At 39.4% G+C, this 24,433-nt stretch overlaps 1 protein-coding gene across 4 annotated transcripts; it reads right to left on the reverse strand.

Annotated features, from left to right (window-relative positions):
* Window positions 1–3,369: 3,369 nt before the first annotated feature.
* On the reverse strand, window positions 3,370–19,089 carry ZNF684 (zinc finger protein 684). Of its 4 annotated transcripts, none has more exons than XM_047085156.1 (5): window positions 18,970–19,089; window positions 17,192–17,217; window positions 11,171–11,279; window positions 10,745–10,840; window positions 3,370–4,915 (listed from the first exon to the last, which is right to left on the reverse strand). In XM_047085156.1, the coding sequence occupies exons 2-5, from the start codon at window positions 17,204–17,206 to the stop codon at window positions 4,011–4,013; spliced, it is 1,125 nt and encodes a 374-aa protein (XP_046941112.1). In that variant the 5' UTR covers window positions 17,207–17,217; window positions 18,970–19,089; the 3' UTR covers window positions 3,370–4,010. The 4 variants fall into 4 exon arrangements, with proteins under 4 accessions (XP_046941112.1, XP_046941110.1, XP_046941111.1 ...); XM_047085154.1 differs by having other exon boundaries at window positions 11,171–11,297; XM_047085155.1 differs by having other exon boundaries at window positions 17,192–17,230.
* Window positions 19,090–24,433: the final 5,344 nt, after the last annotated feature.

A 24,433-nucleotide genomic window follows, 5' to 3' on the forward strand; every position in this document is an offset into this window, starting at 1 on the left:
AGAGCCCAGATGTCCATCAACTGATGAATGGATCAGGATGATGTGGTATATATATACAATGGAATACTACTTGGCAATGAAAAAAATGAAATCTTGACATTTGCAACAATGTGGATGGAACTGAAGGGTATTATGCTAAGTGAAATAAGTCAGTCAGAGAAAGATCTATGTTCTCACTAATACGTGGAATTTGAGAAACTTAATAGAAGACCATGGGGGAAGGGAAAGAAAAAAAAAATAGTATGAGAGAAAAAAAACTGAGAGGGAGTCAAATCACAAGACTCTTAAATACAGAGAACAAACTCAGGGTTGACGGTGGGGCCGGGAGGGGAAAATGGTGATGACCATTGAGGAGGGCACTTGTTGGGATAAGGACTGAGTGTTATATATAAGTGATGAATCATGGGAATCTACTCCCGAAGCTAAGAGCACACTATATACTCTGTGTGTTAGCTAACTTGACAATAAATTATATTTAAAAAAAATAAAAATAAAGTTATGCCACTAAAGAAATAAATTAAATAAATACATAAATCCATATGCTCTTTGTGAGAGAGAAAGAAAGAAAGAAAGAAAGAAAGAAAGGAAAGGAAAAGGAAGAAAAGGAAAAAAGAAATGCAATGGTAATCCTGGTTTGGATCCTGGACTGGAAAAAAAAAAATTTGTTAAAAAGAACATTGTTGGTTTAAATACAATGTGGTATCTTGGATTGGATCGTAGAACAGAAAAAGGACATTTGTGGGGAAAGTAGTGAAATATGAATAAAGTGTAGACTTTTTCTGCACTTTTCACTTTCCCTGATCTCTGTTGGATTTATTAAGTTCTCATTATTCCTCTCTTCAGATTTGTAAGTTACATATTCTATTTCTATGCTTTTCTACTCTTAATTTTTTACATCTTAGAAGGCCTAAATATTCTTTTTTCTAGAACATGAGGACTCCTAAACTCAGATTTCCCTTTCCATTTTTTGTTTTCTCATTACATTTTTCATATTTGATTCTTAAAAATTACCATATATAATCAGAAAAATGAACAGTTTCATTGGGGGGGGGGAAATGCCAATACACCATCTATGTATAAATAAAAGAGAGAAAAGGCATTTTGAATTATCTTTTTTTTTTTTAATTTTTTTTTCAACGTTTATTTTTGGGACAGAGAGAGACAGAGCATGAACGGGGGAGGGGCAGAGAGAGAGAGGGAGACACAGAATTGGAAACAGGCTCCAGGCTCCGAGCCATCAGCCCAGAGCCCGACGCGGGGCTCGAACTCCCAGACCGCGAGATCGTGACCTGGCTGAAGTCGGACGCTTAACCGACTGCGCCACCCAGGCGCCCCTGAATTATCTTTTTATAGAGTAAAACAAACAACAAACCCCCATACCCCGAGGTATGACAAACTGTAAAGAGGTGGTAAAAATCAAGGGATTTCTCACCTAAATTGTGCGTGGCTGTCTCAGCCACAGAGCACAGATAGACTAGGGAGTTCTGGGAATCCAAGATGTTTAGATGAGTCCAAGCATAGTTCTGTTTTTCTTCTTGCCAAAATTTTGTACAGCCTGACAATGAGGTCAGTGGCAAAAGCTGTCTAGGAGGCAGTTTATATCTGTCCAGTACTGGAAATACTTTTTTCTACTAGTGCATTCCTACTTCCACTTACAGAAGGGAGCAAAATAATTTATGAACCCCAGATTACATGCTTCCTGATATATTACAATTAAAACTCCCTTGTTTTATTCCCTTATCCCCAGAGCAGATCACCGCACACTTCTTGCCACGTTGACCCACACAGCTGCTCTTTCAAGGGGCCTCACATCATGCTGGCAACAGTAGAGCCCCCTACCGCCTCTCTTCCTACTACTAGCTTTAAGTAGTTTGGAGTTTCTCAGATGAGAGATATGGGCTTGGGAAAGGGAGACAGGATGGGAATGGTAAAACTAAGTAGGACAAAATGAGGATCTCATGTAGGAAGTGAGAAAAACGTTGAGCTGAAAAAAAGGCAAGTCCTGTGACTATAAATACCTAAAGAATTTCCTGCATGGCTAGCAAACTGATTCTGAAAGACAATTCCAAAAGAAAGGGGTTCCAGAAATTTTTGGAACTACAAGAGTAAAACCAGCCTGTAGCCTCCTGAAACACTTGGGGAGTATGAGAGAAAGAAGATATTCGGGGCATCTGGGTGGCTGTCGGTTGAGGGTCCAACTTCAGCTCAGGTCATGATCTCGCGGTTCGTGAGTTTGAGCCCAGCATCGGGCTCTGTGCTGACAGTTCGGAGCCTGGAGCCTGCTGTGGATTGTGTCTCCGTCTCTGTCTGCCCCTCCCCCACTTGTGCTTTCTCGAAAATAAAAATTAAAAAAAGAAAGAAGATATTCAAGGTCACTTGTTAAAGATGGCAAGACAGGACCATTGCAATAGGTATAAGGACCACTGTATTGAGATTTCAATTGGGTAGAGAGATTGGTCTTAACTCTGAATACAGCATGGGCAAGTGGGAATTTATAACAAAGGAGCAAGGTGGGAATCAATGGGTGGAAAATCAGAGGTAAGGAGGATTCTGGCTAAATCGACCTAACAAACGCGACTGTTGCTGAAGACAGGCCAGGGTGATGGATGGTAGAGGATGAGGAATCTGATCAAATACCAAGGGTAGGGAGTGCTGGTTAAACTGACTCCATGCGATTCTTGCTAAAACCATTTTACAAGGAAGTGCACAGAAGAGAAGGCCTAGGAGAAGGTGCAGGCGACTGATAAAAGTTTGGTCAAGCGAAGAATTCTTGTCAGTAGACAAGATTTAACTTAGTTCCGTAAGTTCTTGTGTGCTTGTTCAAAAAAGCACTCTCTCACAATCATTACTCAATGTTACTCTTCAAAAAATGGCTAATGAAAGAAAAACAGTATAACAGTTATAACTCAGCTTAAATTTGAAAAGGCTTGATTTCCAAATTTAGGTTCAGGTTGTTTTGTCACTACTCAGGAAAAGGCATAAAGGTTTTTTGACATTATCAAGGAATACTGTGGACAGCAATTAAAAACTCCAGCTTAAATAATGGGTGGTTCATCCTTTTAAGGGACTATGCATAACTTACATAATATCACATTCCAAAGTGAAGTTGCTAAGGAGGGACATGCTCTCTGCAACTTAACGCCGCCTATGCTGTCACAAGGACAACTCCAGGCACCCCTAAGAGCTAAGCCTGTCTCAATTTCTTACAAGAAAACAAAAACAGACACAAAAACTCACTCCCCCAAAGTTGCAAAGTATCAGGACACCCTAGTCTATTAAAATCAAATACAGATGGTACCTCAGTTAAACATTACTTGAGCTGTGCTTACACCTTATGTAGATACACCAGTGAAAAAGAACAGGAATGTGTGAAGGGCAAATGTTTTATTTACAAACTTATTTTCAACTGAATGCTTACCGTAATACAGAATACAAATGCTTTTCCCTCTCAATTGGTATATTGTTTGTTCTGCTGCTTACATACACAGGAAAACATCTTTTTAACAAGTTTTATAATTAAAGAGGAGACTGAGATTCAGTAACACTGCCTTGCCCATTAAAAGTGCCAGCAAATGGATGAAAATATTACTGAAATTCATACTTCGTATTAAACCACATTTTTTCACTTGCAGGTTTTTAGGATTGGAAGAAAAAATGATATGTGCTTCACTCTTAACAGATATAATTTAATACATAAACATTTTATACTCACACTTGCATATTTGATAATTTGTTATAAAAATAAAAATCAGAGACGGTAAATGTAGTTTTCACTAATTCCTTCATTATTTTATGCTACTTTTTAAGCTCCATGCTCTATTATTTATAAATCAATGTTTTCTGTGATCTTTTTAACACTTTATTATCACTTTCAGAACATGACTGGCATTATTTTTTTATGGGAATCTACTTTGCCAAATCCAAATTGGTGGATTTCTCTTCACCATGAATTTTCGATTTAATAAGATTTATCTAATATTTAAGGCTTTGTCATATTCACAGCATGAATATTATGTATGAGTTTTCTGATGTACAATAAGATTTGACTTCTGGGAAAAAGCTTTCCCACATTTGTTACACTGATAGGGCTTTTCTCCTGTATGAGTTATCTGATGTCTAAGGAGATGTGACTTCTTGATGAAGGCTTTGCCACATTCAATACACCCATATGGTTTCTCTCCTGTATGAATTCTTTGATGCGTAACAAGCACAGATGTGTTACCAAAGGCTTTGCCACATACGATACATCGGTAGGGTTTCTCTCCTGTATGAAATCTAGAATGTTTATAAAGGGATGAGCTATACCTGAAGGTTTTCCCACATTCTTTACATTCAAACGAGTTTTCGAGTGTATGAGATTTCACATGTTGGGTAAAGGAAGAGTTCCAAGTGAATGACTTCCCACACTGATGGCATTCATAAGGCTTCTCTCCAGTGTGAAGTCTCTGGTGGACCACCAGTTGTGCTCTGTACATAAATGCTTTCCCACAATCACTGCACACAAAGGCTCCCTCTCCATTATGGATTTTCTGATGAGATGTAAGGTGAGACTTCCTGCTATAGGCTTTCCCACAGTCGTTGCATTCAAAGGGCTTTTTTCTTGTATGATTTTTTTCATGTCTAATGAAATGAAACTTCTTTTTGAAGGTTTTCCCACATTGAGTGCATTCATAAGAGTTTTCTCCAGTATAGTATGTATTATAATTAAGTAAATCTAAAGTAGACTGCACACTCTTCCCATATGATTTACATTCATATGGTTTTTTTCTTGTAGGATTAAGGCTTGTGCTCATGTTATAACCATGGAGTCTCTCCATAGTCAGAATTTTATTGAAGGTGAACAAAACTGAATTCAAAAAATTGTCTTTGCTTTCTTGGTTCTTCTCTGATTCATCAACAAGTAGCCAATCAGCTTCTAAAAAGGAGTACAATAAGACATGCCTCGTTAATTTTTTCCATCAACAGTTATTGAAAGAAACATGATTTCAAATCTAGTATCTAATTCTGAAATCAATCCTGTATTTGCCTTGCTCTTGAGCTTTAAGAATAAAACTGCTGAAGAGGAAATGGGAGCAGATGAATGACAATAATGAGAACAGATGGCTTATCTTGTGACCTACGGAAAGACAGTTAAATAGGCACAAGTTACAGTGAGTAGGGCACAAAGGAAGTCAAAAGGTTGCTCAACATTGATGCATGGTTATCTCACAGAATGGAGACCTATTGCAGGGATCTACCAATGGATGAGTGACCAGAGGAACAAGAGACTCTGGAGTTAAGGGAAAATATCAGAGGAAAAACCAGATCTGGAGGCAGCAGATCAGAATCAGAGTCCCCACCACCCCGGTCCTAGATTACCCTGGTAGGACAGCTCCCCGTTTCCCTCATTCACATCTCTTTCTCCTCTTAATCGCCTGGCACAATGGCAGTTACCTTCAAGAACATTCTTACATCTCCAGTCCTCTAATTCCATCCAAATCACAGGTGAGACATGTCTGCAGAGGACACCAATCTACAACAGCTGGGATTCATTCTCCTGTGTCCTTGGAAGCCCAGGCACAGATTCTGTCTGCTTGCTATTGCTTTTATTCTGGTTGGGTTTCTATATATGACAACTATTTGTTGTATTTGTATTTGACAAGTACAGTTTTTACATTTTCTTTCAATCTACCCAACAACCTAGTCCTTAGAAAGCTGAAGTCACTTTATCCTGAAGTTACATTTTTTCATTCCTATCCTCAAGACACTACAAATCTCCAGTCGATCTCTCCACTAAAAAAGGGGGGAGGGTGCCTGACTGGCTCAATTGGAGGAGCACATGGCTCTTGATCTTGGGGTCATGAGTTTGAGCCTCATATTGTGTGTAGAAACTGCTTAAATAAATAAACTTAAAAAAAGAGGGAGAAGGGGTTATATCCCCCTCCTGAATTTCTCTCCTTGTGGAGTGTTAGTACAACACCCCAGCTTTTAACCTCATGCCTTCTTCTCTGTGGAGCTGCTCCAAGCAGTGGGCTATAGCCACCAGTACACATTTTTTTTTTTAATTTTCTTAACATTTATTCATTTTTGAGAGACAGAGAGAGACAGAGTGTGAGCGGGGGAGGGGCAGAGAGAGAGGGAGACAGAATCCGAAGCAGGCTCCGGGCTCCGAGCTGTCAGCACAGAGCCCGATGTGGGGCTCGAACTCACCAGCAGAGAGATCATGACCTGAGCTGAAGTTGGACACTCAACCGACTAAGCCACCCAGGCACCCCTTCGGTACACATTTCTTTATGCAGAGTGAAGTTCCTGTCTTCTTTCCTCGCTGCTTCAACTAATGGGAAGCAGCGTCCTGGGTTCCCTCAACTAATAGTAACCAACTGAAATATCCAGGGCAATCAGCCTGGTGAACAAAACTATACATTATAATGAATTCATTCATGGTATCTAAGCACGCATTTTTCTAGTCCTGAACAAATACCTTCTGTTCCAAGAATTCTAGACTCTAAATAATTACAATATTTTGCTCATGTTCCTTTCCCATCTTAACTTGCTCTACCTCATCACCTCTCACCCTATTTAGTACTTACATATTCTTTAGGGAGGAGCCATTGTTCCATAATCCCAAAAAATGACTCCTCTCATCTTTTGCATACTTTAACTTTAAGCTCCATTTTCTCTGAACTTCCAGGACAGTCCCACTGCTGCCCGAAACCACTCATTCTGACAATTAGCTAGAAAAAAACTGCAATGTTATTGTACATCCAACAAATCTTCCACACTCATAAAATTTTAAAATATCTGATATGGCTGTTTTGCCTCTCAACTACAATTTTCACACCTTGGCAAATGGTAATGGGTTTTTTTGCTTTCTTTGAATCCTCCTCAGGAAACGTAAAAAAAAGCCTCACTGAAAGAATAAGAAGCATCCCACAGTGCCTGACTTTACAACAGTAAATTAATGAAATGTTCGTTAAATATCCAGTGTGTGCTCAGCAATGGTATAAAAACAAAAAATGATATAGGACTTTCTCTTCAGGGCATTATCATGAGAAAAGATGTCTTAAGAGCACACAGGGTTTAAAAAAAATTTTTTTTTAACATTTATTTATTGTTGAGAGACAGAGAGAGCACGAGCAGGAGAAGTCCAAAAGAGAGAGGGAGACACAGAATCCAAAGCAGGCTCCAGGCTCTGAGCTGTCAGCACCGAGCCCAACGCGGGGCTTGAACCCACGAACCGTGAGATCATGACCTGAGCCGAAGTTGGACACGTAACCAATTGAGCCACCCAGGTGCCCCATGAGCATACAGGGTTTTAAACTGGTGCAGACACCCTGGAAAATAGTATGGAGGTTCTTTAAAAAATTAAAAATAGAACTACCCTACGACCCAGCAGTTACACTACTAAGTATTTAGCCAAGGGATACAGGTGTGCTGTTTCAAAGGCGGCACATACACCCCAATGTTTACAGCAGTGCTATTGACAATAACCAAAGTATGGAAAAGGCCCAAATGTCCATGGACAGATGAACGGATAAAGATGTGGTATATATATACAATGAAGTATTACTCAGCAATCAAAAAGAATGAAATCTTGCCATTTGCAACTATGTGGATGGAACTAGAGGGTATTATGCTAAGCGAAATTAGTCAGAGAAAGACAAGTATCATACGACTTCACTCATATGAGGACTTTAAGACACAGAACAGATGAACATAAGGGAAGGGAAGCAAAAATAATATAAAAACAGGGAGGGGTCAAAACATCAGAGACTCTTAAATACAGAGAACAAACTAAGGGCTGCTGGAGGGGTTGTAGGTGGGGGAATGGGCTAAATGGGCAAGGGGCATTAAGGCACACACTTGTTGGGATGAGCACTGGGTGTTATACACAGGGGATGAATCACTGGAATCTACTCCTGAAATCATTATTGCACTATATGCTAACTTGGATGTAAATTTTAAAAAATAATAATAAATAAATAAATAAATAAATAAATAAAGTTTTAAAAAAATCTAAAAGAATATATGTCAAGTTTTCATCAAAGAGCCATAGTAGAGCTGGGACGGAGCTTCAAAGAAGGTAGAGATTAACATAGGCTGGAGTTATCATGAAAGAGGAGAACACTGAATTCAGACTTAGTAGCATGCTGGTTTTAGAGCACACCAGTATCAAAAGAACTGACACACAGAAGAAAATCGTGTACAAAGTTCACTAAAGAGCCCAACTGCCATGGAATAGGGAAAAGATGGACCGTTCCAGATAAACAGAATGGGATCACATTAAAGAGACCTTAAAAGCCATTTAAGTGTCACTTAATAAAGGTTATAAAGGAATAACTCCTGCTAATTTGCCAGAAGAGTGACTCAGAAAATGAAATGATTTCGATAAATCTTGCAGGAACATCTAATATAAAACAGAAAATAGAACAGAATTGGCAATGTAGAATCATGAATGGCCTAGACACCATAGCAGGAGTTAAAATTCACTTGGTTTGTATTAGAAGTTGGGGTCCCAGGAATGTAAAATACACTTAATTGGTGTCTTAATCATTTGAAACATACTTCTTTTACGGGCTCTGTGGAAAAAGAAAATTTTATTTTAAATCAGTCTTGGATAACCTAATAATTGAAATCACCGGTAATAAGTCTAACGGTATTTAAGGAAACACTCGTGACACAGAAAAGCTAAGTTGTGGGGCGCCTGGGTGGCGCAGTCGGTTAAGCATCCGACTTCAGCCAGGTCACGATCTCGCGGTCCGTGAGTTCGAGCCCCGCGTCGGGCTCTGGGCTGATGGCTCAGAGCCTGGAGCCTGTTTCCGATTCTGTGTCTCCCTCTCTCTCTGCCCCTCCCCCGTTCATGCTCTGTCTCTCTCTGTCCCAAAAATAAATAAACGTTGAAAAAAAAAATTTAAAAAAAAAAAAAAATAAAATAAAAAAAAAAATAAATAAATAAATAAAAAAAAAAAAAAAGAAAAGCTAAGTTGTTTACCACAGTGATTCAGAGACTGCAAAGCAGCAGGCCAGTCATTATCCTTGATTATAATTTAAAGAGAAAGGTGAAGGTTGAAGCATATTAAATATTTGTTACTATGAAAAAACAGAGATTAAACCAGGTGGGGAAAATTATGGGAATGGGAAATTGGAGAGGCACAGATAGCACAAAGAAAATCATGTGAGTTCTTCAGAGGGATGCAGTTTCTGAAGGAGTTACTGTGGGAGAAATTCTGGAGAGAGACACGAAGGCAAGAAACAAAGGTGGATAAGCAGGAAGTGAGGGTGAGGGCAGATTAGCGAGGAACCAACTCAAATGAAGTTGGAGAATTTCCAAATGACATCAGTATCACCAAGTGAAGCAGACAGATGCACTATAAGGTAGATACCCCAAGTCAGCAGTGAGATGAAAGATGAGCAAGGTGGGGTACAGAGATGGGGCATATGCTATAAGAAAAGGTTTTGGGTTTTTTTTTTTTGAAAAGAGGAATAATTAGAGCATAATGTTCCTATAAGTTTTCAAATAAAAATCTCTTTAAAAAATTAAACAAAAAAAATAAAAATAAAAATAGCCAACATATACTGAACTCTTACTATCTGCCAACTACTTGAATGGGTTTGCATGTATTAATTCACATAATCTTTAAAAGAAACCTGAAGTGAGGATTAATATTATCCCTGTTTTATAAATAACGTTGTGCTACAAAATAATTAGGTTAGACAGTGACTGGTGGAGTAAGACTTCAAATCTACATGATCTGACTACAGTATAAGAATTAAATGTATAGGGGTGCCTGGGTGGCTCAGTCAGCTGAGCTTCTGACTTTGGCTCAGGTCATGATCTCACAGCTCATGAGTTCAAGCCCCGTGTTGGGCTCTATGCTGACAGCTCAGAGCCTGGAGCCTGCTTCAGATTCTGTGTCTCCCTCTCTCTCTGCCCCTTCCCCGCTCATGCTCTGCCTCTCTCTGCCTCTCAAAAATGAATAAACGTGGGGCACCTGGGTGGCTCAGTCGGTTAAGCGTCCGACTTCAGCTCAGGTCATGATCTCGCGGTCCGTGAGGTCGAGCCCCGTGTCAGGCTCTGTGCTGACAGCTCAGAGCCTGGAGCCTGTTTTGGATTCTGTGTCTCCCTCTCTCTGACCCTCCCCCATTCATGCTCTGTCTCTCTCTGTCTCAAAAATAAATAAACGTTAAAAAAAATTAAAAAAAAATGAATAAACGTTAAAAAACCAAAAAACTAAAAAAAAAAAAAAAAAGAATTAGATGTATAAAAAAAGATCTGGGATCATTTTTTAGTTTTGTTTTGTTTTACAAAGTAGGCTCCATGCCCAGTGTGGAGCCCAATGTGAGGCTTGAACTCACGACCCTGAGATCAAGACCTGACCTGAGATCAAGAATCGGTTGGTTAACTGACTAAGCCACCCAGGCACCCCAATCTATGATCATGATGAGGAAAAAAGAAGAATGAGGACTTGGGGAATTAAGAGAACAAAGCAAGGACCTACATAAAACAGGAAGCATAGGGAGCCTGGGCAGAGAGGAAAGGGACATCCCTCCATACAAGAGCTGAGCAAAGACAAAAAACAGCTATGTGGGCAGAGTGAGTGAAGGTGTCATCTGCGGATCTGACAATGAATGGTAGGTCAAGCATATCCAGTCACTTCCAAAGGTGTGTGGCTTTTAAGAGGTGCTTCAAAGGTACCTGTCCCTCACTGACCAACTGGAATCTCAATTCCAAAGACTCCCATCTGCCTAGCTTTCTCTCACTCACCTGGATAGCGCCAACATGGGTTCTCCCCCTCCACCATCCATGACTCCTGTCCTTGCTCCTCCTTGAAGATCACTTTTGTTTTGGTAACTGGACCCCCTGTTCGTGGGAAACAACACAGAACTGGAGATAAAGTGCTAGACACAAACAACTACCTCACAATTCAGGTCTGCCTCCTTGAATCTCAGAGCCTGGAAAGGATGACAGACTTTAGAACAAAAAAGACCTTTCTCCGCCATTTGGAAGGTGGAAGCATAAACACACATCCTCTGTTTATGCTTCATCTCAAAGGGGATCAAGAGTCTGTGACCACTGACATTCAGGGCCAAACTCTGTAATGCTTTAGAATGTCCACACGTCCCAAAGGAAGGGCACTATGAGTACATGCTCAGTTACAGTGAAGAGTTAGTTACCACCCACTGTCCTTACCCACTGCGGTGAGGTTTCTAAAGTTCTCCAGCATCACATCCCAATACAAGGTTCTCTGATCACAGTCCAGCAGCTGCCACTCTTCTGGGGTGAAGTCCACAGCCACATCCTGGAATGTCACCGATCCCTGTTAACGGAACATTGATCTTCAAACTAAAGTGTGCATTATCTGTTGGTGGGAATGCAAACTGGTGCAGCTGCTCTGGAAAACAGTGTGGAGGTTCCTCAAAAAATTAAAAATAGAACTACCACGGGGCGCCTGGGTGGCGCAGTCGGTTAAGCGTCCGACTTCAGCCAGGTCACGATCTCGCGGTCCGGGAGTTCGAGCCCCGCGTCAGGCTCTGGGCTGATGGCTCAGAGCCTGGAGCCTGTTTCCGATTCTGTGTCTCCCTCTCTCTCTGCCCCTCCCCCGTTCATGCTCTGTCTCTCTCTGTCCCAAAAATAAATAAACGTTGAAAAAAAATTTAAAAAAAAAAAAAATAGAACTACCTTATGACCCAGCAATAGCACCATTAGGAATTTGCCCAAGGGATACAGGAGTGCTGATACATAGGGGCACATGTAACCCAATGTTTATAGCAGCACTTTCAACAGTAGCCAAATTATGGAAAGAGCCTAAGTGTCCATCAACTGATGAATGGATAAAGAAGCCATGGTTTATATATACAATGGAATACTACTTGGCAATGAGAAAGAACGAAATCATGCCATTTGCAGCAATGTGGATGGAACTGGAAGGTATTAAGCTAAGTAAAATAAGTCAGTCAGAAAAGGAAGATATCATGTTTTCACTCATACGTAGATCTTGAGAAACTTAACAGAAGACCATGAGGGAAGGGAAGGGGAAAAAATAGTTACAAACAGAGAGGGAGGAAGGCAAACCACAAGAGACTCTTATATACAAAGAACAAACTGAGGGTGGATGGGGGCATTGGGGAGAGGGGAAAATGGGTGATGGGCATTGAGGAGGGCACTTGTTGGGATGAGAACTGGGTGTTGTATGTAAGCCAATTTGACAATAAGTTATGTTAAAAAAAAATAAAACAAAGTGTACATTATTTGGGAACTTGCAGGAGAATCATGGCAGCCTCTTATGATCATATATTCATTGTTAAGTTTTCATAAAGTTATATATGATAACTACTGTATGCTTGACCCAGAAATATACTTTGTGATAGAAACAAAAATCACATTAAAAATATTCACTAGTGTCGGGACAATTAAATCGAGTAAAGATTAGTCTCTTTAATAAGTGGTGTTGGGACCAGATATCCACATGCAAAAGAATGAAGCTGGACCTCCTTAAACGTACATGAACACCTCACATCATATATAAAAATGAACTAAAAATGGGGGCGCCCGGGTGGCTCAGTCATTGAGTGTCTGACTTCGGCTCAGGTCATGATCTCACAGTCTGTGAGTTTGAGCCCCGCGTCGGGCTCTGTGCTGACAGCTCAGAGCCTGGAGCCTGCTTCGGATTCTGTGTCTCCCTCTTTCTCTGCCCCTCCCCAGCTCACGCTTTGTCCCTCTGTCAAAAATAAATAAACATTTAAAAAAAAAATTTTTAAATGAACTAAAAATGGATCAAAGACGTAAATGTAAGAACTAAAATTATAAAATTCTTAGAAGAAAACATTGGAGTAAATCTTCATGAGCTTGGATTAGGCCATGGTTTCTTAGATATGAAAGGAAAAGTGTAAGTGACAAAAGAAAAAAATAGATAAAATGGAAATCATTAATATTTAAAATATGTGCTTCAAAGGACACCATCAAGAAAGTGAAAAGACAACCCACAGAATGGGATGAAATTCATGTAAATCATATATTTTGGTAAGAAATGTGTGCCTAGGATATAAAAAGAACTCTTACAATACAACAGTAAAAAGACAACCCAATTTAAAAATGGACAAAGGAGGGGCGCCTGGGTGGCGCAGTCGGTTAAGCGTCCGACTTCAGCCAGGTCACGATCTCGTGGTCTGTGAGTTCGAGCCCCGCGTCAGGCTCTGGGCTGATGGCTCAGAGCCTGGAGCCTGTTTCCGATTCTGTGTCTCCCTCTCTCTCTGCCCCTCCCCCGTTCATGCTCTGTCTCTCTCTGTCCCAAAAATAAATAAACGTTGAAAAAAAAAAAAAATAAAAAAATAAAAATGGACAAAGGATTTGAACAGATTTTCTCCAAAGACATAGACACTCATATGAGCATGAAGCACATGAAAAGATGCTCAACATCATTAGTAAATAGAAATCAAAGCCACAATGAGATATTGCCTCATACCCACAAGGGTTGTTAAAATCAAAGACAGACAATGACAAGTGGTGACAAGGATGTAGAGAAACTGGAACTGTCATACACTGCTGGTGGGGTTGTAAAATGGTGCAACAACTATGGAAAATAGTTTTACAGTTCCTCAAAATGTTAAACATTGAATTAACCATATTACCCAGCAACCCCTCCTAAATATATACCTAAGAGAACTAAAAATATAAAACCTGTAGACAAATGTTCATAGAGAAGTATTCATTAATAGCCAAAAGTGAAAACAATATGGGTATCCATCATCTGATGAATAGATGGAATAACAATATGAGGTATATCCATATAATGCAATATTATTTGACATACGTGTAACATTGATGACCCTTGAAAATACTGTTACTAGGTGAAAGAAGCTAGTCAAAAAAGATCACATATTATATTGTCTTAGTTACATAAAGTGTTCAGAAAAGGAAAATCCATAGAAACAGAAAATAAATTAGAGCTAGGGGATAGGACAAATAGGGAATGACTGCCAATATGGGGTTTCTTTTGAGGGTAATGAAAATATTCTAAAATTAGATTGTAGAGATGGTTTTACAATTCATGGACAGACTAAAAACCACTGAGTTGTATATATCTTAAATGGGTCAATCTGTAATATGTGATTATGTCTCAATAAAATTATTTAAAATATTGCTTATATGTTCTTCATTCATTCAGACAATGTCTAATGAGGACCTACCAGACACTGTATTAGTGATACAAAAAAGAATAAAAATGTTACTGGTCTCAGAGATCTTACAATCTATTACATACTACAAAGTAAATATACATAAGTTAGAAGGGCTATAAGGTTAACATGTCAAACTCACATGACCATAATAAAATAGAATATAAGACCTTATTTTTACATAATATATCCTCTCAACCGTAATGTTAAAATCATGTTTAACTAACTTAAGCTGAAATTAAAAAGGCATGTGGCTACATGTCTACCACAAAGACATAGTTAAAACCATATAGAACAGGGGTCAGCAAACTACAACCCATACCCCGGCCTGATGTTTCTGTAAATAAAGTGTTACTGGAATATTTATACCCACTCATTTGCTTCAGATGCAAAGTTAAAATTGAGTAGTTGCCACAGAGGCTGTATGGCCTTCAAGCCTAAAATATTTACCATCTGGCCCTTTAAAAAGTTAGTTAGAAGACTAGGTAGGATTTATCCCATGAATGCACAGATAGTTCAATATTGAGAAATATATTAGAAATTCTCTGAATTCCTATATTAAAGATAAAACATTATTTTACCAACAGGTATTTTATTTACTTATCAATCTATTTTTTTTATTTTTTAAATGTTTTATTTATTTTTGAGAGAGTGCAAGCAGGGGCGGGGCAGAGGATCTGACAGCAGTGAGCCTGATGTGGGGCTTGAACTCAGGAACCATGAGATCACGACCTGAGCCGAAGTTGGACACTCAACTGAATGAGCTATCCAGGTGCCCCAACCAACACATATTTTTAAAAAACATATAAGAAAAAAGGTTTCCCCTTGATGAAAACAATGTTCACAAGCTAAAAATCTTTAACTTGATTAAAAACAAGAAAACAAAACAAAACTATTTATCAAAATACAAGAGGAAACAATAAAATACTGGAAACATTCCCATTAAAATTGGAACAAAAAGATACTGGCTAGCAATTTATAGTTCCTGGGGCACCTGGGTGGCTCAGTCAGTTGAGCATCCAACTTGATTTCAGTTCAGGTCATGATCTCACAGTTTGTGAGATTGAGTCCCAGGTTGGGCTCTGTGATGGAGGCACTGGGCCCACCTGGGATTCTCTCTCTTCCTCTCTCTCTCTCTGGCTCTCCCCTGCTCACACATGTACACTCTCTCAAAACAAATAAACATTTTTAAAAAATTATAGTTCCCAAAAATCCCTGTCCATTGCAATAAGACAAGAAAAAACATGAAGACATACATATTGAGCAGTAAGGAACACTCCATTTGAAGAGTGTGTGACTGTCTACCTAGAAAACCTAATAATCAACTAAAAAAATCTTGAACTTAATAAGAGTTCTGCAACATTAAAAATTTTTTTTTTTAATTTTTAAAGAAGAAACAGGGGGAGCCTGGGTGGCTCAGTTGGTTGAGTGTCTGACTTTCGGCTCAGGTCATGATCTCGCAGTTTGTGAGTTTGAGCCCCGCATCAGGCTCTATGCGGACAGCTCAGAGCCTGGACCCTGCTTCGGATTCTGTGTCTCCCTCTCTCTCTGCCCCTCCCTTGCTTGCACTCTGTCTCTCAAAAGTAAATCAACATTTAAAAAAAATTTTTTTTAATTAAAAAAAAATTAGTTCTGTAAGTTGACATAAAGTCAAATAGATAAATGCATACTTTCCTATACACCAAAATAACCAATTAGAAAATACAATGAAAAAAGATCCATCCTATTCTCAACAGCAACTTAAACCATATGTAAGAATAAATATTACAAGAAATTCTTATACGAGAAATGTATAAGAATTATAATAACAAACCTATAAAAAAGTAAAGAAGGACCTATATGAAACATTAGAGAATACATTATTGAAAACTAATGAATTTTCTACAAATTAATGGAAACATATATTACAATCACAATAAAAATACCTAAAATACTCCTTTATAGACCCTGACAAGCTAATTCTAAAGTCCACATGGAATAGGGCCCATAGGTGGCTCAGTTGGTTGAGCATCTGACTTTGGCTCAAGTCATGATCTTCCGGTTCTTGAATTCAAGCCCTGAATCGGGCGCACTGCTGTCAGCACAGAGCCTGCTTTGGATCTTCTGCCCTCCTCTCTCTCTGCCCCTCCCCTGCTCACTCTCTCTCTCTTTCAAAAATAAATAACATTTTAAAAAATAGTAAAATAAAATAAAATTCACATAGAAGAGAAAATGCTCAAGAATACTAGCAGACTCTGGAAAAGATATAAGATTTACTTATGGTTCCAGAAGAATATTAAAAAAGATATGTACCTGAACTTACAAACGGAGTTCGCATAGTGCTGCTTATTGGCACTAAGCTCTTTGCTTACTCTAGGAAACATTTTAAGAAATACAGCATGCTATATAATATAAAATGTGATGTTATATTTATCACAGGGTTGTTGCTGTGAATGTTATTTCTCTTTTTTTTAAACTTTTTTTCCCCAAGTTTATTTGAGAGAGAGAGAACAAACACGAACAGGAGAGGGGCAGATTAAGGGAGAGACAGAATCCCAAGCAGGCTCCACCTACAGTGGAGTGTCAGCAGTGCAGAGCCCAACACAAGGCTCGAACCCACGAACCACAACATCACGACCTGAGCTGAAATCAAGAGTCAGAGCTTAACCAACTGAGCCACCTAGGCACCCCTGTGAATATTATTTCTAACATTATCTCCATGAAAACCCATTATAAGATATTTTCTTCAGAGAACTGCATCAGGAAAATCTTTACTTCTCCGAGGGATTGTTTTCCTTTATCTTTGTGGACAATACCAATACGTTAACTGGTTGACTATCCATTTTCTGTGATTGCTATAAAGACTGGGTACACATATGCAGCTCAAATTTATTCCAACTATGTACAGACCCTGTGACATGGATATCAACTGATCAATTTTCTAAATTTTCTTTTGGACCTGATCTATTCAATCTATATTTTCCCTATACATGTCTATACATGTCCTTTTTATATAGATTTTTGAGAGTTTTAAATGACTCAATAAATGGATACGTACCTGGAAGTTGATCATTTTCTGGAGCTCTTACACACGGATCTATGAAAGTAAAAATACGAAAAAGAATAGAAAGACATGAAAAACCAAAACGCAATGTAGAAAAGAAAAGAAGCACTATTAGAAAAGAACTCTTGGGGTGCTTGGGTGGCTCAGTTAGCCCAGTGTCTGAATCTTAATTTCGGCTCAGGTCATGATCACAGGGTTGTAAGATTGAGCCCCACATCAGGCTCTGTGCTGAGCATGGAACCTGCTTAAGATATTCTCTCTCTCTCTCTCTCTCTCCCCCTATCCCTCTCCCTGCACCTCCCCCCATGTTCTCTCTCTCACGCAAAAAAAAAAAAAAAAAAAAAAAAAATTAGAAAAGAAAGACTCACATTGCAGCTTCAGTAAATGTCACCTAGTGAGAGAATGACGATTCTAGGAGATGTCAGGAAAGTCCATATTTTATAAGTGCTGAACTCTACTGGTGGATCTGTTATGAATCTATGAAATTTAGGTAAGTATGTTGTACATTTTTGTCCTACTGATCTAATGGCAAGTTGTTAATCTTAGAACTAGTGACATTTTTTTCTTCCCAAAATTTTATCCTAAGAAAAAAAATAATAAGTCTAAAAACTAACTAAAACCCTGGTTTCTGAAACTCAGTATATCTCTGGAAGTCAGTCCTTCCTGTGACTCTCTGGTCTCTGCTCTGAAGCTGGGATAAGAGAGCTCAAATTAGGTTGGGTTTTCTTGAAAAGGCTGGATTGAGGGATCCAGGAATTTTTTTTTTTTTTTTTTTTTTTTAAAGACAGAGCCTTCAGTTTAAATTCTAAATCTGTCTCTCTCTCTTTCTTTGGAAATTCACCATCTTCTATGAGCCAGTATAGTTTTTTAAGAATTTAAACCAGCAAAGTTGGGGCCATAGAAAGGCTAAAATATGCAAGAGGGACTCACAGCTTTATATACACAGTCTTCACTGGAAGATCTGCAAATTCACCAAAGACTATTAACAACAACAAAAAAAGACTACAAATCAAAATTTATTCTGCATTCATTGCTCAAATATTTCAAAAGGAGAATAAATACAACTCTTTTTTTTTTTTTTGCAGGGTCCTAACTACACTTGTGGCGATCATAGCACAAGGTAAAACTTGTCAAATCACCAAGTTGTACAGCAGAAACTAATGTAAGATTGCGTGTCAACTATACTCAAAAACAAACAAACAAAACGCCAGAATAAAATTCGGTGAAAACTCGTCTGGTTCGACTCTCAGCTCTTCCACTTATTGTCAGTATAAGCAAGTAAGTAACTTAACCTCTCTCTCAGCTTCAGTTAATTCATATGCAAAATGGAGAGAACACTTACTTCAGATAATTGTTGTGAGAATATACTGAGAACATGGCAAGTTTCTCTAGAAATACTCCCTAGATCCCTTGGAATGGTTTGATATTGCCTTTTGCGGGCTCTGGTAGGGCCAGCGATGTTCTTGTAACCAGGAAAGGTAAAGCCTGAAGCACATATTCCTACACTGTGATCTCTACCTACAAGGGCAGGAATACAAACTGAGCCTGCCCCATCCCTACTCGGGATCCGGGAACCCACTTGAGTGGCAGTCAGCCGCTTCTCTTGCTTTCTCTGAACTCCAGAATTGGACAAGACCCACACATCCAAACACTAAATCGCTGCACGTGGGGGTTGTGAAGTTTTACCTTCCTTTGGGTACGCCAATAAACTGGTGCCTATCTTTCTCCCCGCCCTTCCCTTACGTCCCCAAGCTCCGCAGAGTCATACCTACCAGTCTTTCACCACCACACTCCCATCTTTGGTTCTAAAAGATCAGATTACAGAGATCTCCCACAGGCTCTCGGGGAGAAAACCCCGTTCCCCCTTCACGCGGCGCAGGTTGGAAGATTACTGAACACCGGCTACCGCCCCATTGCGCGTGTGCGGAAGTAACTGCCGCCCAGGTTCCCAAGTCCCCCCGCGGTGCAGGCTCTTCTTAGGGGACTACATTTCCCATAGGCCTGTGGAGCTCGTTTCCGGAAGGCTTCAGAGGCCTCTGCCTCTTTGTAGGGAGAGTCCTGGGTTGGTATCTCTGGGATTTCCATGATAGCCAAGCTCATTTATAAGAGGGAAGTGTGTATATCATTTTCGTTTAAAAATACAAGACACCAGGATTTTTAAATACTAGAAAATCTAAATCAGCACTATAAGATAATAATCTACCCTTAGTTCAGTTTCTTTTAGCAACGCACTAGCTTAGGTCCCAAAAAGGAGGTGAAGTGGAGGACCCAACAAAGAAGACTGAGAAGGGATAAGGTGTGAGACAGACGTAAAAGTAGAAGAGTTTGATTCTGCAAAATCAAGGGAAGAAAATGTTTCAAGAAGTGGGGAATAATCCAGCAGTATTAAATGCTGCTAATTAGTCAAGTAGGATGATCACTAAGAATTGACCATTGGATTTAGCATTGTGGAGGCTGTTGAAATATCCCATTTTGGCATAGTGGTAGAATTTCAATAAAATCTTTTAAGAATTTGATAAGAGCGGAATGAGTGGAATTTGATAAGAGTGGGAAGAGAGGAAGTGTGAAAAGCAAGTACAGGCAGTACCTTTAAGAAGTTTGGCTTTTTTAAGATGAGTAGAAAAAGAAAGCTGTCATTGCATATAGATTTGGGGTCCAGAATTTTTTTTAAGATGGAAGAAATTATAGTATGTATGCTAATTAAAATTATACAGTAGAGGGAGAATACAGGAGAAATGGGATAGTTGCAGGAAGAAAAGTCCTTCTGGAGAAAAGGGATGGGATTCAGTACACTGTGGAAGGATCAGTTGTGAGTGTGGACCATTCATCCATTGAAATAAAAAGGGAGACAGAATTTACAGGTACAGGTGAGATACAGATTTAGTGGTGGGAGAATGAGCCTATCTTCTTCTAAATGCTTGTATTTTCTTAGTTAAATAGGAAGCTGAAAGTGAAGGAAGGGAGAAGGTATTGGAGATTTGAGGAGAGAAAAGTAATACTGTATGGCATTGATTCTAATATACACTTTTTTTCATATTTGAACATCTGCAAAACTGGTATTTTACAAATGATGGCATGCTATAGTTTAACTGGCAGCATGTTTTTTCTCTTTGAAAGTATGTGAAATAATTATGTATCTTATAATCAATGGCATCTGAGATTCTAATGTTATTTAGGAATGTGGAAGAGTGGGGGCACCTGGGCGGCTCATCGGTTGGCGTCTGACTTTGGCTCAGGTCATGATCTCATGGTTCATGGGTTTGAGTCCCCTGTTGGGCTCTGTGCTGACAGCTTCGGAGCTTGGAGCCTGCTTCTGTGTCTCCCTCTCTCCGCCCCTCCTGTCCCCCACTTGTGAGCCCTCTCTCTCTCAAAAATAAACGTTAAAGGGGGAAAAAAAAAGAATGTGGAAGAGTGAATGGATTAAGGAAATACAGTACTATTGCTTGGTAGCATTAAGAGCCCACTTGATATTAGTAGCCACTGTATTCATTGGCATTTTCAATGTCATAAAAATGTTTTTTTATATCTTAAAAAAAAAAATCCTTTCTTGGAGCGCCTGGCTGGCTCAGTCGGTTAAGCGTCCAACTTCGGCTCAGGTCATGATCTCGCGGTCCCTGAGTTCAAGCCCCGTGTGGGGCTCTGTGCTGACTGCTCAGAGCCTGGAGCCTGTTTCGGATTCTGTGTGTCTCTCTCTCTCTGACCCTCCCCCGTTCATGCTCTGTCTCTCTCTGTCTCAAAAATAAATAAACGTTAAAAAAAATTAAAACAAAAAAAACAAAAAAACAATCCTTTCTTAACCTATAGCCCATTTGAACAACTGCACCATTTCCTAACTTTCCTTCATAGAAAAATCTTTCTAAAGAGCTGTCTCTTGTTGCTGTCTACATCTTCACACCTCCAATTCTCTCTGCAGTCCACTCTAATAGCTTCTTGACTCTACTCTCCTAAAACTGATCTTGTCAAGTTACCAATTAAATTCCAATTCTGTCCTCATTATATTTGACCTCAACAGCATTCAACACAATTAAAATACTTCCTTATCTTGGTTTCGAGGACATCTCATAAAAGCTAGTTTCTCCCACTTCACTCAGACTACTTCTGTTATTTCCTTTACTAAAACTCTGTTCCTCTGTTCCTCCTCCAAATGTTGGAATACTCAAGGGTTTGACCTTCAGCCTTTGCTTTCTGAAATTGTCCTCTAAATGATCTCATTCAGTCCCATGGCCTGAAATACCATTTATGTGATGATGAGTGATGACTGAAAATCTGTATTTCCATCTTTCATTTCTCCCCTGAATAGCAGACCCCTAATTCCTTATGCCTACCTGAAATCTCCCCTTAAAAATCTAAACGTCACCTCCAACTTCACACTTCCAAGCCAATTAATCCCTGCCTTCTCCCACCCCCAATCTAGCACTTCTAGTTCAATAAATGCACCATCACCACCTCATTACTCAAGAAAAAATTTAGGAGCCATCCTTGATTTCTCTTATTCCTTTTCTTTTTCTCATAGTATATATGTTTATGAAAGCACATATTTTTGTTTGGCAATACTGTGATTTATAATAAGAAATATATATTTGATCTTCATCCCTGTTTTTGGTTCAGAGCTCCTAAAAGTCTTGGAATTTCCTAAGTGATGAGAGCAATAACGGTGTCTTTTTTTTTTTTTAAATTTTTTTTTCAACGTTTTTTATTTATTTTTGGGACAGAGAGAGACAGAGCATGAACGGGGGAGGGGCAGAGAGAGAGGGAGACACAGAATCGGAAACAGGCTCCAGGCTCCGAGCCATCAGCCCAGAGCCTGACGCGGGGCTCGAACTCACGGACCGTGAGATCGTGACCTGGCTGAAGTCGGACGCTTAACCGACTGCGCCACCCAGGCGCCCCAATAACGGTGTCTTTTGTTATATTACTGAAGTGATTTTGTACTGTACCTAAGCATGGGGGCTGGCTGCCAGGAGAACCAATCATATGATTGGAGATTAGAGAGTTGAAACTTTCAGTCCCAACTCCCTGACTTCTGGGGAGGGGAAGAGAGGCTGGAGGTTGAATCAATTGCCAGTCACCAATAACTTAATCAATTGTGCCTATGTAATGAAGCCTCCATAAAAACTCAAAGGACAGGGCTCACAGACTTTGTGGGTTGGTGAACACATGTAGGTACAGAGAGAGTGTTGGCCCAGAAAGGGCATGGAAACTCTTTTCCCTTTCCCCATACCTTGCCCTATGCATCTCTTCCATATGGCTGTCCCTGAGTTATATATCCTTTTATAATAAACTGGTAATATAGAAAATAAAAATGTTTCCCCAAGCTTTGTGAGCTGCCTAGCAAATTAGTCAAACCTAAGGAAGGGGTTGTTGGAACCTCCATTCTATAGCTAGCAAGTCAAAAGCACAGATGACAATCTGTACTCGCGCTGGGCATCTGAAGTGGGGGGAAAAGGGTAAGCTTGTAGGACTGAACTCTCAACCTGTGGGATCTAACGCTATCATCAAGTAGTATCAGAGGATTGTTTGGTGGTGGGGGAAAGCCCACACATTGGAATTTGTGTGAGTAGAACCCGGCACATAATAGGTGCTAAATAAATATTTGCAATACCGAATATACAATTGTCCATAGTTTTATCTCCATTAAATGTGTCATAGAACTTGTTTCCCATATCTATGAGTCTATTTCTGTTGTTCTATTTGTTCATTTGTTTTGTTTTCCAGATTCCATATATAGGTGAAGTTATATGATATTTGTCTTTATCTGATTGATTTCACTTAGCACAATACTGTCTAGGTCCATTCATGTTGTCACAAATGGTAAGATTTCATTCTTTTATGGCTGAATAATATTCCCTATTCCTGTGTGTGTGTGTGTGTGTGTGTGTGTGTGTGTGTGTGTGTGTACACACATCACATTTTCTTTACCCATTCATCTATTGATGGGCACTCAGGTTACTTCCATATCTTGACTATTGTAAATAATGCTGCAGTGAATATGGTGGTGCATATATCTCTTCAAATTGGTGTTTGTGTTTTGGCTTTTTTGTTTTGGATAAATACCTGGATGTGGTATTGCTAGATCACCCGGAAGTTCTATTCTTAATTTTTTGATGAATTTCCATATTTTTTTCCATTGTGGTTGCACCACTTTACATTCCCACCAATGGTGTATAAGGAAGGGTTCCCTTTTCTCCACATCCTTGCCAACACTTGTTCGTTCTCTTCCTTCCTTCTTTCCTTCCTTCCTTCCTTCCTTTCTTTGATAATAGCCAATCTGACAGGTGTAAGGTGATCTCATTGTGGTTTTGATTTGCATTTTCCCTGTTGATAGCTGACGTTCAGCATCTATTCGTGCACCTGTTTGCCTCATGAGTGTATAAGTGTTCCTTCCTCTTCAATGTTTTGGAATAACTTGAAAAGAAGAAGTACTAACTCATCATTAAATGTTTGGCAGATTTCACCTATGAAGCTGTCTGGTCCTAGACTTTCTGTTTTTGGAGTTTTTAAAAATATTGATTCAATTTCATCGCTTGTATTGGTCTATTCAGATTTTTTAAATGTTTTTTATTTTGAGAGAGAGAGAGAGAGAGAGCAAGCAAGCAAGGGAGGGGAGAGAGAGGGGGGAGAGAGAATCCCAAGCAAGCAAGGGAGGGGCAGAGAGAGGGCGGAGAGAGAATCCCAACCAGGCTCCATGCCATCAGTGCAGATTGAGCAGGGGCTCAACTCAGGAAGTATGAGATCATGACCTGAGCCAAAATCAAGAGTCAGACAGGTAACCAACTGAGCCAACCAGGCACCCTGGTCTATTGAATTTTCTATTTCTTTGTAAATCAGTTTCGGAAAGTTATATGTTCCTAGGAATCTATCCATTTCTTCTAGGTTTTCCAATTTGTTGGCATATAATTGTTCTTTGTGGTTTCTTATGATCCTTTGTATTTCTGTAGTGTCAGTTGTAACTTCTCCTTTTTCATTCCTGGTTTTATTTAGGCCCCCTCTCTTTTTGTCTTGATGAGTGGGCCTAGAGTTTATCAATTATGTTTATCTTTTCAAAGAACTGATTTTTCATTTCATTGATCTTTGCTATGGTTATTTATTATTTTAAAAGTTTATTTGAGAGGGAGGGAGAGAGAGAGTTCAAGTGGGGAAGGAGCAGAGACAGAGAGAGAGAGAGAGAGACAGAGAGAGAGAGAGAATTGCAAGCAGGCTCTGCGCTGTCAGTGCAGAGCCTAAAGCAGGGCTCAA

The sequence above is a fragment of the Lynx rufus genome, unplaced genomic scaffold (genome assembly GCF_022079265.1).
Source record: "Lynx rufus isolate CCGP_SWC_20201006 ecotype Redwood Valley unplaced genomic scaffold, mLynRuf1.p SCAF_2, whole genome shotgun sequence".
NCBI lineage: Eukaryota > Metazoa > Chordata > Mammalia > Carnivora > Felidae > Lynx > Lynx rufus.